The following is a 12,705-nucleotide window of genomic DNA, read 5'->3' as shown; positions in this document are numbered from 1 at the left end:
TCAATCTCATCAACTTTAAGACATGTGGACTTCAACTCCCATAATTTCCCAACCAGCATCGTGGAGTTGACAGCCATGCATCTTAAAGTTGCTGAGAAACAGTAATCTAATCCCCTTTCAAAGCTATCAAAAACAGCAGTGATCATCACATCACTTAACAGCGTATTAGATCCATTAATTAGGGGTTGCATCAAAAGGTTCCTTTCCTGATTTAAGTCTCCTGCCACTGGCTTTCACTGGATTTTTGATTCATGGCTCACTTCACCACACCTGTTGCTTTTTTTCCAGAGTAAGCGTTCAAGTTTTGGATTTTAAAAAAATTTCTCTCTTTGGAACAAAATCAAATGTGTTTTAATGTACCTGCACACTCATACATCTATTTAGTCAGAAGTATATTTGCCATGTATTTCATGGGAGAGATTGTAAAAAAGAAATGGAGCCTTTGAAATGTGAACAACTGACAAAATAAAGTAATAACCAAGGAAAGCCTGAGCTAATTAAATTTTGAGAAGATATTTATGGGCATGATCACTACATAGGGCAGAGGAAGCTAGCCTGTTCACCAAATGCTTGCTGCGGTCGATGGAGCTAATTACAAATTTACCAAAAGACAAACTGGTGAAGTGTATGTAGTGGTGGGATTCAAATAATTTAACAACCAGTTTTCTGCCCTAAAGTCCAGCAGGGTGGGCATGGCCATGGTGGGCATGGCCAGGGGTGTGACAGGCAGCACTCAGCCTCCTGCACCCCCCTGGGAGCAAAAATGGGCCGCGGGGGGGATGCCCCCCCCATCGAGCCCTGTTCTGGGCCTAGTAGGCCTCCCTGCAGCTTCCTGAGAGTGAAAATGGGCCACGGGGAGGATGCCCCCCCCACCGAGCCCTGTTTTGGGCTAGGAGGCCTCCCTGCACTTACTGTACTTGGGAGCCAAAATGAGGCATGTGGAGATTCCTGGGAGGGGCAGGGCGGGGCCAGCCAGCAATTTAACTACTGGTTCACCCAAACCGGCCCGAATCAGCTTAATCCCACCACTGAGTGTATGTGTTTACCTATTTATGTTTTTGATATACCATCAAAATCCAAACTTCTCCTGGCACTTGACAAGAATAAAAAGCAGAACAAAAATAATTAAAAAAAAAAATCAAATCAACTGTAACATAATTACAGCTACCCAGTACCATCTGACAATCAAAAGCAACTTCAACTTTCAAAACTCCTGTGGAATAATTCCATCTGGACAGGCTTTTGAAATGATATCCAAGTTGCCCTAAATTCTCGAAGAAGATTGTTCCATAATGTGGGAATAACAGCCAGGAAGCATTACCCCAGGCAGGGATGTCAAACTGGCGGCCCATGGGCTGGATGCATCATGCACAGGCCACACCAACCCCAGCTCCACGAATGAGAAAAATGTCATGTAATGACATGTGACAGCAACGTGATATGGCAAGTTTGACACCCATCCCTCAGAGCCTCACTAATCTCACTAGTCAGGGTGTTTTATGTCTATATTGATATGCAGTTTAGTGCCTCCCCTTGATCAAGAGAAGCATTCCCATCTGAATCAAGCATCCTGGATGGAACCTGGAAAAAGTGATCCTGCACATTCATAGGAACCAAGCCATTTAAAGTTTGCCACTGACACTTTGAACTGTATAAGGAGCCCAGTGGCCTCCAATGCAGCACCTGCAATGTAAATTTCTCACTCTAACCCACTCAGGCTCTGTTGTCTTCCATTGCATTTACTTTTTCTTTTCCCCAGGTAAGTGGTTTTTCCATGTGAATAATGGGTTGCCTCTACTTACAATGCATTTATTTTATAAGATTGCCTACAAGGCTGAGATGGGGCCCAGGTCCATTTTTATAAATAAAGATAGTGCCGGTAACTACTGCATCTCTTGGCATCTTCCATTGATTAATTAATCAATCAATTACTTACATTAATTAAAATAGCTTAAAAATGAAGTCAAGTGGGAACAGTGTCACTGTGGGCACCATATTCCTACTCATGGGCATATAGGTAATGCCCATGGGAGGCCTTTGGTGAAATAAATAAAAAATGCCACGGTAAGAAAAAGAGTAGGTTAAAAATATAGGTAAAAGTAATAAGCATAGTTTTGTTATACATCGTGTTGTTCAATTCCCTCTATATGAGCACTTAGTACTACAGGAGCTACATAGTTGGTAAATATCTTCTCACATAGACATATGTCCTAATAATAAGTATAGCAATGGTTGGCATGCAGGAATCTTAGGAGGGGTTAGGATAGGCAAATATTTGCAAACACTGCTGTATCTATAACATGTTTTTCAAACTTGCAACTTTAAAATGTGTGGACTTCAAGTCCCAGAGTCCCCCCAGCCAGTATAGAAGATGCTGACAATAAACTATGTAGAGCAATAGCTTCATGCCTATAAATTACAATCCTAAGGTTCTTAGTCAATCTTCTCAAATGCTAAATTAACTCTACTATCACTAAGGGAACAAAAGGCCTTTCTTCTCATGCAATTCTCTCCATCAAGGTCCAGTGTTTCAACACGTCATAAGTTCCCTATGTAATGGAAAGAAGACCTTGTTCTTATTTCTTTGATTGCATTGCTCCAATATATTATATGCTATCTTCACATGGAAGGCCATGGAAGTAACAACAGATGTACCGATAATTAAAGATGAACATATTGGATGCCTATGTCTCAAAATCTAGACAAGAGCTGTATGAGAAGTTCTGTTCCAAGCTGACAAGTGAATCTGGTTTGCAGGGCACAAAAAATCCATCATATGACATCCAGACCGGCTTATGATTTGCAGCACTCAGAAGAGACTACTCAATGAAATCTGTGCCATATAATGATCTATTGCACTCAAATAGCCCATCTCACTTCACATTCATCATATGGTGACAATTTCAGCCAATCTTTATGCAATGGTTATTTTGCCACAAGAAGGTCTGTATAGTGATAACCGAATATATATAAAAAATATTTAGGACAAAAGAGTTGTTCTCTCATTTTTCCTTTTTATGGACAGAATTACCAATGGAATCCTGACATCATTGTAATACATGGCTTGTAAATAGAAAGCTTAATGGAATCTCAGCATAATTTAATGCATAATTGTTATCTTTTGAGAGCTGAATGCAATGAAATTTCATTTTAATGTATGCTGATTAGTGTATATTTAAAGTGACAATAAAGTTTCTGTGTCCTATCCTATCCCATCCCATCCCATCCCATCCCATCCCATCCCATCCCATCCCATCCCATCCCATCCCATCCCATCCCATCCCATCCCATTCACTGTATGAGGAAGATACTCAGCTGTTGTACACAGACCTAATTCCATATGAATGTATAAGATCTGGTGCTAATTTATATTAGCTGAAATTCCTGTTCCTTGCCCTTTGTTGGTCTATTTGAAAATGTGAAAATGAGGCACTATGCTATATCAAGTGCAAGCAATTCAGTTTACAACGTTGATTTGTGATGACTGTTTTATCTGTCCACTCAACAAGCCTATATGAGATTTAAATGAGATTTAAAGACAGGAAACTATGGCTAAACTGAGAAAAGACTTCAAGTCAACTCTCTCAAGATTGAGCCCTTGTAGTTTGATTAAATTACTTTTTAAATGTTTTGCCACCTGGTTTTATTATTTTTGCCATAAAGTTGTTTGCCTCTTATATTTTTATCTCAAAAGTCTCTGGGTTTCTTTCATAGAGAGACATCACTTGAGTCCCAATGTCTTAGTTGTAAATGTTTGACATTACTGTGAGGTGACTGAAGAGTATCTTCTCACTGAGCCTAGAATACATGGGATGTTTTTGGACATTGAAGCTTGTTTGCAGCCTCAATTTAGTGGCAAATTAATAGCAAGAGCGGTGGTTCAAAGGAGCAATCAAATCAATAAGACTACGTATTTCTTAGTGTTGGGTGGAAGGCAGACAGTTCTCCCTTATCCCAAAAACAATAAAAAAAAAACCCTGTAGAATAGGTTTCTCCTGGTCTCCTGTAATTCAGCCAAAACTCATTTCTTCAGACAAGTTAGCTATGCAGCAAACAAGAGAGCCAGTTGTCTTTAGCTATAAGGGCACAGAGAATCCATTTGTGTTATCCAGTTATTAAATTCCATGTACTGGGTATGTAATTCAAGAGAATGTTACCTTTGAAAATTTTAGCTTTTATCACACAGTCACCTTTGTATAGTCCATTGCTTTCTCCCCAAACTTAGTAACATTGTAGTTATTGTAAAAACACGTTTTAAAGAAGCATTGCTTTTATTATATCTCCAATAAAATGCTGTCCTAGACAATCCTTTTCTATACAGATGTAAGGGAAAGGAGTCCCTGCGGGTTTTACTCCACTAGTTGTAGCTGACTTTGGGGGGAAGAGCTCATCTCTGTTCCTAGGTCATTGAGCCAGTGTCTGAAGACGTTTCTGTGGTCCTCTGGCTAGCATGACATCACACTGCAACGCAGAGTGTCCAATGAAACACCTTCCCACTGAAGTGATACCTATTTATCTACTCACATTTGCATGCTTTCAAATTGCTAGGTCAGCAGGAGGTGGGGTGCTCACTCCATCATACGACACTCAGTTCTCGAACCTGAACTGTCAGTTTTCCAGCTGACAAGTCTAGCATCTTAACCACTGAGCCATTGTGCCAGCTTATACACATATAATAGAGTCCAATAAATTCTATTATTTTTGTTGTATTAGTTACAGTTTAAGGTGAACTGATACTCTTGCCATAGAAGTTAAGACACTCTCCCATTGTTTAGGCTGTACAACAACCTCTAATTCCTTATTCCCCTAATATTTAACATCAGCATATAAAATTGATTTATTGATAACAAATATCTTTAGAAACTAATAGTATGATTTTAGTTTTAAATGATTTAACCAGTGTTCATGTATATTGGGTATGTTAGAAGCTAAAAAAGCTGCTGTTCCAAAAAATGTTGTTAGCAAATGTTCAAGCTGCAAATATTGCCACTAAGTTACATCTCATAGATATTTGTCTCTTAACCAGTATATGTTAAACATTCATTCTCATATTTATTAATTAGACAAAAGTCCATATCCCACTTTCATCCAATTTTTCCACACTGCCATCTTTTTCCCAATTTTAAATGTTGGATTTCCCCATAAAGTCAATTTAGCATGGAAAAAAGGATAAAATATTTCCTTTTTTTAGACATTACATTCCTAACTGATATATTTCCAGAGGTAGTAGAATTTAAGTAAATTTAGATCGTAATACACACACACACACATATACATACATACATACGTATGTATGTATGTATGTATGTATGTATGTATGTATGTACGTATGTACGTATGTATTCCAAAGTTGCCCAAATCAGAAATTTAACACCAATTGTTGGCTTCCAGTATTAACACTTGATAATAGGTAAGCTTGGTAACATACCACCAGATTTGGAAAAACAAATTCTTCCCCACTAAGTGTATTTTCTGTAAAGATATTCTCAGAATTGAAAGAAAACCATAAAACAAAGACATTACTTTCTAAAAATATTTTCTGGGCATTTGAACAAGAATTCCTCTCAGAATAAAATTAATCTGAGAGTAATATTCAGACAGAGCCTGTTGTAGCGAAAGAACAGAAGTCTGTTTATTGAAATAGTGAGATTTCCCATTATGAAATTACTACCTTCTTTTGAAATTGTATTTAAGGTAAAGCTTTCCCTGTCCATTCGTGTCCAACTCTAGGGCCCAGTGCTCATCTGTTTCTTGGCTAAGGAAGCCAGCATTGTCTGAAGACCTTTCAGCATGGCTATATGCCAAAGGTGCACGGAATGCTATTACCCACCCAAGTGGTATGTATTAATCTACTCGCATTTGCATGCTTTCAAACTGCTAGGTGGGCAGGAGCTGCGGCAAGGAACGGAACTCACTCCATTGCATGGTGCTTGGGTCTCGAACCTGGACTGTCAGCTTTCCAGCTGACAAGCTCAATGTCTTTAACTGCTGAGCCATTACACCCCTATTTGGAATTGTATTAGCTATAATAAAATAATAAAGAATTGTTAAGATAGTTAGCCCTGCACTCTAGGACACAGTGTGACATACAATGTTATCCTAAGCATGTTTACCTGGAAGTATGTTCTTCAAAGAAAATAGGACCTACTTTCTTGTATATGTTCTCAAATTGTGCAGCTAAATACTTGTACTAATGATTAGATATTACCCTCTAGGAGATACTGTGCATCTTAAATATACTAGAGGGCATGGTTCATGGCTTGTGATGAAGCAATAATTCAGAATAAACCCTGATCTAAGTTGGTTTATATTAATTCCATCATGGTCTTATATAGGACAAACTTCTCCAACCTAGGTGTTATTCAGATACAGTCACCTTCTAAAAGATATCATTGTTGGAGAAGGTTATTCTAGGGAAATCAAGCAAAGAGAAATTCAGGATGATCTATAATAGCTGAGGATACTACCATAGGAACTGGCAGATGTATTTATCTTAACAACATCTCTTTCATTATTCCCATATAAATGAATGTTTGTCATTCACTCCAACAAGGTTAATTAAAGAATAGTTTTTTTAGTTTCTATTGCAGTAAGATGAGTATGTAAATCCCTCCCACTACTGGTTGATTTCATTGATGTGGGCCTACTAGAATAAAAATTATTGCAAAAGAAGCCCTTTCCTTCTACCCAAGATTATGACTGATTGCTACTGCACTAGGATTATAATGCATGGTTCTATGGGATGAAAGCGGTCATATTACATTAACAGAAATACATTTGTGGTTTCTTTTGAAGCTAGTAACTGTGTGAGATTCTAATTTTGGCTATTAATTTGAAAAAAGGTAGTTCTTGCTTTCCAGACTTTCATAAATGATAAGAAATGATCCATTGCAATGTGGTAAAAGAGCAGAAAATGCTTTGCCCTGGGAGGAAAATACATTTTTTCAGTATCACATCATGGTACAGAGGGGAAGACAAAGGCACGCAAATGTGATGTGACAGTTTGGGTAGGTTAATCATAGCTGAGCCCACTTTGGCTCATCCAGGCATGGGCCAAATTAAGAATAGGCTCAGACTAAGCAAGAGTGTATTGATGTGAGTAAATGCCTTTTTTTTTTCATATTCCCAATATCATAGTAATACACATAGCAAATGTATGCTATACTTGTAAAATGGCTTCTTCCCATTCAGCATTCTATATAGATGGATAGGAGGCACTTATACTCTCATTGTCTGTAGATAGTATAATGGGGAGCACAGCCCCAACATTGGAAGCCCTGAGTTGCTATGGGAGTGGACTTTGAACAGAGTGCAGAAAGTGCATACAACTGTAGAGCCTGAGAGGGAGGGGCAACACTCCTGGAAAAATAATGGATTTATGAAACATTAATCCCACATCATTACCAGGAGAAAGGGGCCACCATTACCCAGCTATTGGTTGTGTCTGATAGAACTGCTCCCTCATTCTGCTTAGCCTTGTTTTTCTGCCACCCAAGCAGAAAACACCCTGGTCTTGAGTAAGACACCTTGTTGGGTGGTGCAAGTGAGCTCTAGGCTTTTGTTATTAGGCAGATACTGGATGGAAAAGAATACATTAGTAGGGCCTATTATCTATGCCTACTTATCAGAGCATCCTTTCTAGCTCGTAATTCAGCTGTGACTCATAGGGAAAACACTGGGGCAGTTTATTTCTTGAGAATGTGGCATATGAAATCTAAAAATCACTCGTTCTTTGGACTGAAATCTTTCCATTGGAGCAGCACTAGCACCACCTGTTTGTGTCTCAAGAAAATTGGGACCAACCCAGCACAGCAAAAAGAAAGAGGGAGGAATCTGATGAAGAACACTGAAAATTCGACTGATGCCATTCTTGGGAGTGGGGTGTGTGTGGGGGGGAATCCCCTGCCAAATATTTGCTAATTGCAATATCATGTCAAATCCCAAGGACACAAATGCAAATGAAGAGTTTTCTTATGAACATGTAGACCTACTTCAATGTCAAGACCATTGGTTAATTTAGATGAGACATTAACTCTCCAGGATTGCAAGCAAGAGTTTTTGACCCAGCCCTGCAACCTACCTATTTACTCCTTTCCCCCCAAATCCTGGAAAATCTGAAATCTCAGTATCTAAAGATTTCTCCTCTAGCTGTCAGAGGAGGAAGGCTACAAGGTGGCTTCATTTGCCTCACAGATGAGTGAAAATACTATTAAACACCAAGAGAAACAAAACAGCAAGACTAACATCAACCCCAGCAGCAGATCTTTCTGACCGATTTGTCAAATTCAGTGCTGTAGAAACTGAAACCCTCCTGTCTTTAAAACTGGTCTGACACAGTTCAGTTTTTTAACCTTTTTTTTTTTTTTACTCCTTTACAAATTCAGATGTGGCACTTTTCTTAATGCTTCTTGCCATTTCATTTAGGCGCTATCGTATTGTCCACTACAGAGAGAGATCTTGCAGTCTGATTAAAGAGTGGGAAACGTTTGGCAACATATCAATCCACCTACACATACAGTCATAGTTTCATCTCCCAACCCTGCCACCCTTCCTCTGAACTCTGCCCTGAGATGCCACTGAAAAGATTATGCCTATCTTTAGTTAGAGGCACAGGTGGGGGCGCAGCCTGAAGACACCAGTGAATGTACTCTTTTAACCTAGAGTAGTTAGGTGTCTGTGGAAGTGACACGCCCCCCACAGCCTCCCCCCCCCATTTAAATCGAGTTGTCAAAATTCTAGTTGTGGGGTAGGGCTCAAGATCAGCAGGTGTACCCATCCCACATAATACCTCCATCTTTTCTCATCCCAAATCCCAAACCGGGGTGGGGGGGGAACCATTCTCAAACTGCTTTCGTGGTCCATCCTTCTGTGACATCCGTCGTCCCCGCAAGGCGGAGTGCAAAAGAAGCCGCTACTCCTCCTTCCCCCCAAAATCAAGGGAGAGCCGTACTTACTGCTGGTGCTCATGGTGATCCGGCGCCGTCCTTCTCATTCAACAAAGGGAGGGAAAACGCTCGGCGAAATTCTCCCCGATTCCTTTCGTTGCCCTGCCCTCTCTTCTCTTTTGGAGCAGAAGCCCCCCTTTTCTCCCCCTTTCTGCTTTCGACCGGCTTCTTTTCTTTAAAAGAGAGAGAGAGAGAAGGGGGCGGGCGAGTAACCAGCTTCCCTAGAGAAAGAAATGTGTATCTCCCATCAATTGCAGTCTAATAGCGATGCGCAGGTATTTCTCCTTGACCCGGTGCTATTTTCTCTCTCTATCTCTCTCTCTGTCTCTGGGATTCTGTCTTTCTGCTCAGTCTTGGGCGGCCAGAGAATAAGGTCAGGGGTGGGGTTATAAACAGGAGCGAAAGGCAATCGGAGACGAGGAAGAGGAGGAGACGGCGGCGGCGGCGGCGGCGGCAGCAGCGCCCTGGGAATCAGACAGGGCAAGGTGCCTTCTGGGCTCACACCCCCGCCGATCCCCGGCGCGTAGCCTTCCTCAGATTTTCCTCAGCTGGGCTTGGCTTCCCACTGCCGGCTGCTACGTCGTCTTCGGAGCCTGGAGCTGTCATGCAGTGCAGAGCGCTGCCAGCTCAAGCCCAGCTAGAGCCGAAGGGGGTGTGAATCGGAGCGGGGGGTGGGGGGTGGGGGGAGGAGAACCGGGAGGGGAGCCGAGGCGATGCGCACAGCTCGCTGATCGAACCAACAAGCCAATTCTTCCCTCCGGTATCTCCGGGTGTCCCCCCCCCGCCCCCTTCCTCTGGACGGTTTACACAGGACCTGGAGCTCCAGATCCTAAATCTCCTCGCCCAGGGCTCGCCTCGCTTCTTTCAGCCAAGTTTGTCAATAGACGCCTTTTTCAGGTGCAGCGGGAGGAGTTTTCGTGAGGATGCGGCGGGGCTGGCTGCAAATTTGGGTGGAAAGGGAGGACCGAGAGGAAGGGGAGGGAGGCGGGAAAATAGCTCCGTTGGGCAGGGTTTGCTTGGCGACTGGTGAAAATGGGATGTTGCCTTACGCCATCTACTGGTGGCAAAGTGGCTACCCTCGCACCAGACGTCGCATTCAGTTTGCAAGAGATAGAAAGGTGGGTGAGGGACCCTGTAAGGTGTCTACATTATATTAGGGATAGAGAAAGCCCAACTACAGTACAGTTTTGTGGAAATATTTCATACTGGTTCCAAATATCAGTTGGGGGACTGCCTCAGTTACTTGGTGTCCACCTGTAAAATAGGATAATCACGTAGTGATTATTTTTCATTTAGTGAAAGTAATAAGCAATTTTGGCTGATAAGCTATTATTTGGAACAAGTACAAAGGGGCTGAATCAGAATTAAGTAGCAGCAGTGTATTTAAAGAGCATTTGGTGTTTTATATGCCTCATAATAGAGATATTCTGAAATGGGACGAAAATAATTTCTTTTTTTTTAAATAATTATAAATCACATATACATACAAAGTCCACAACATATTTGTTGTGGACTTGACTCAAGGAATTGACTCAAGTCTTTAAAATCTCATGCTAAATTTTAGCTAGAAGACAACTCATTAAAGTCCAGAATATTGTTAAACAGTAGTTACTATTGTTGCAAATCTATACTCAATCCAAATATTTTTTATTCCAAATACTTATCTTAATCTTATCTTGACTGTAATCAGGATGCATTTGGTTATTTATTTATTTATTTATTTATTGGTTCGATTTATATGCCGCCCTTTTCCAGAGACTCAGGGCGGCTTACAATGCGTTAAGCAATAACCTTCATACTTTTGTATATACCTGCTTAGTAGGGCTTACTTACTTATCAGGAACTTACTGTGAGGCTTTTTTTTTTTAAAAAAAAATTAGATTTCATCTCATCTATATTATATATACATTATATTGAACATTTAAGAAAAATATACAGTAAGCAAAAGAGGGAACAAATGGAAATGGAAAACCAAAAATTTACAAGTATCATAGAAATTAAGAGTTGTTCAGTATTTCATGTACCTATATTTTGCCATTTTAGAAATCTGAAAATCACTATTAAACTTTAAACAGATTATGGTATATAGATCAGGACAAGCAGTCAACACTTGTTGGGTTGTTGATAAAGTGAAATTGTAAACCAAAATCCGTAAACCAAAATGGAAATTCTGTCCATACTACTCGAAATCTAGTCTAATTTAAGAAACTCTATAAACCTAAAATACTAAGACTTTATAAAAAAAGAACATCGCCTTTGGGATGTGGTACAAATCATCATATAAAACTGTAATCTAGAAATCTGTGCCAATATGTGGCAGGGTATTGTTCAATTAACTGAACTTGTTCCCAGGTGTCATGAGTGGAAGGCTTTAGATGGTCCCACCAGACATTCCACAAACACTGTAGCCTCAGTGCCCGGTTAACACCACTGTGCTATGGCTTCAACTCAAACTGTCAGGCTGGCTGTCAAATATGAGACAGCAGTGTCATTGTCAAGTTCCAGGAAAGTGGAAGTACATAAAAAACGAGTGGAATTTAAAATCAATGAAAGAGGTGCCTTTGTGCTGCCTGACATCCTGGGTATTTGACACATGCATTCTGTTCATCCTCCAGCTACGTCTGCGGCCTCTTATCTGTTTGGATTGGGGGAAGCAGTTACTGTAGATTACATGATGAGACAGGTAGAGAAATCTAATGCATCAAATCTTGATTGCACTGTATGTAAAAAATGAGAGTGAATGGGAAGCAAGAAAAGGAGCTGGTGTGCTGAAAATTAACATAGCAATCAATTGAATGGAAGGGGAGTTTTGACATGTGATTTCTATCTTCCCTGTGTGGTTTCATCAGTTCTAAAGCAATAGTTGAATTCTGGGGCTGTTTCTGCTCCTGGTTGCTGGAGGGGCAAAAGGCAAGCAATCTTGATTCTTGTTCTGTATGCAGAAAGGAATGCATCAGGGGTGGGATTCAATTTTTTTTACTACCAGGTCTGTGGGTGTGGCTTGGTGGGCATGGCATGGCATGGCATGGCATGGCTTGGTGGGTATGGCTTGGTTGGCATGGTAGGGGAAGGATATTGTAAAATCTCCATTCCCACCCCACTCCAGGGAAAGGTTACTGCAAAATTCCCATTTCCTCCCGATCAGCTAGGATTCAGGAGGCAGAGAATAGATGGGGGCGGGGCCAGTCAGAGGTGGTATTTACCAGTTCTCCGAACTACTCAAAATTTCCGCTACCGGTTCTCCAGAACTGATCAGAACCTGCTGAATACCACCTCTGGAATGCATGTATTTAAGTTCTATACAACACAATCTTCCTTAGAACTTATTGGGCTCCAAATGCACATATGGACCCTAAATTTGGGGATGTTTTTCTAGCAGCTTAAAATCAGCATTGAAGTTTTTTGACATTTTAGGCAAATTCAGGGAAACTATAGTATAAAATCTAAAATAAGCTTAATTCAATTAGAAAAGGAAAAGAAAGAAAAGAAAAAATCCTTTCTCCCCAACCTCAGAAACGCCCATGGTCTCTTCTATATGTATGGCCTAGTGGCCCAGTTAAATGCAACCTGTGGTCATGAAAATGAGGCCTGCTGCTGTCTCAAAAAGAACCCTACTTCCTCTAGAACTGATGCTAAATGTATTTTCAGATTTATTTCAGATTAATGATAGACATCTTAAGTTCAAGTTTGCATTCCTTCCAATCTTCACTTCATATAATTTAACCGAGCAATGTGAATGTACAAGTGGCAGTTGAAATCT

General features: G+C 40.6%; 1 protein-coding gene across 1 annotated transcript in view; it reads right to left on the bottom strand.

The window, feature by feature from the left end:
* The window catches only part of ABLIM3 (actin binding LIM protein family member 3), a 168,105-nt gene extending 159,065 nt beyond the window's left edge, over window positions 1-9,040 (bottom strand). The window contains exon 1 of the mRNA XM_070933971.1: window positions 8,955-9,040. Coding sequence (XP_070790072.1) covers window positions 8,955-8,967 — 13 coding nt within the window. The 5' untranslated portion in view covers window positions 8,968-9,040. The remainder of the gene's footprint in view (window positions 1-8,954) is intronic.
* Window positions 9,041-12,705: the final 3,665 nt, after the last annotated feature.

Source organism: Pituophis catenifer, unplaced genomic scaffold (genome assembly GCF_029215685.1).
Source record: "Pituophis catenifer annectens isolate HBS135680 unplaced genomic scaffold, rPitCat1.0.hap2 SCAF_2, whole genome shotgun sequence".
Classification (NCBI taxonomy): Eukaryota; Metazoa; Chordata; class Lepidosauria; order Squamata; family Colubridae; genus Pituophis; species Pituophis catenifer.
Note: the sequence above shows the minus strand (reverse complement) of the source record. Positions and strands in the feature narration are given on the sequence as shown.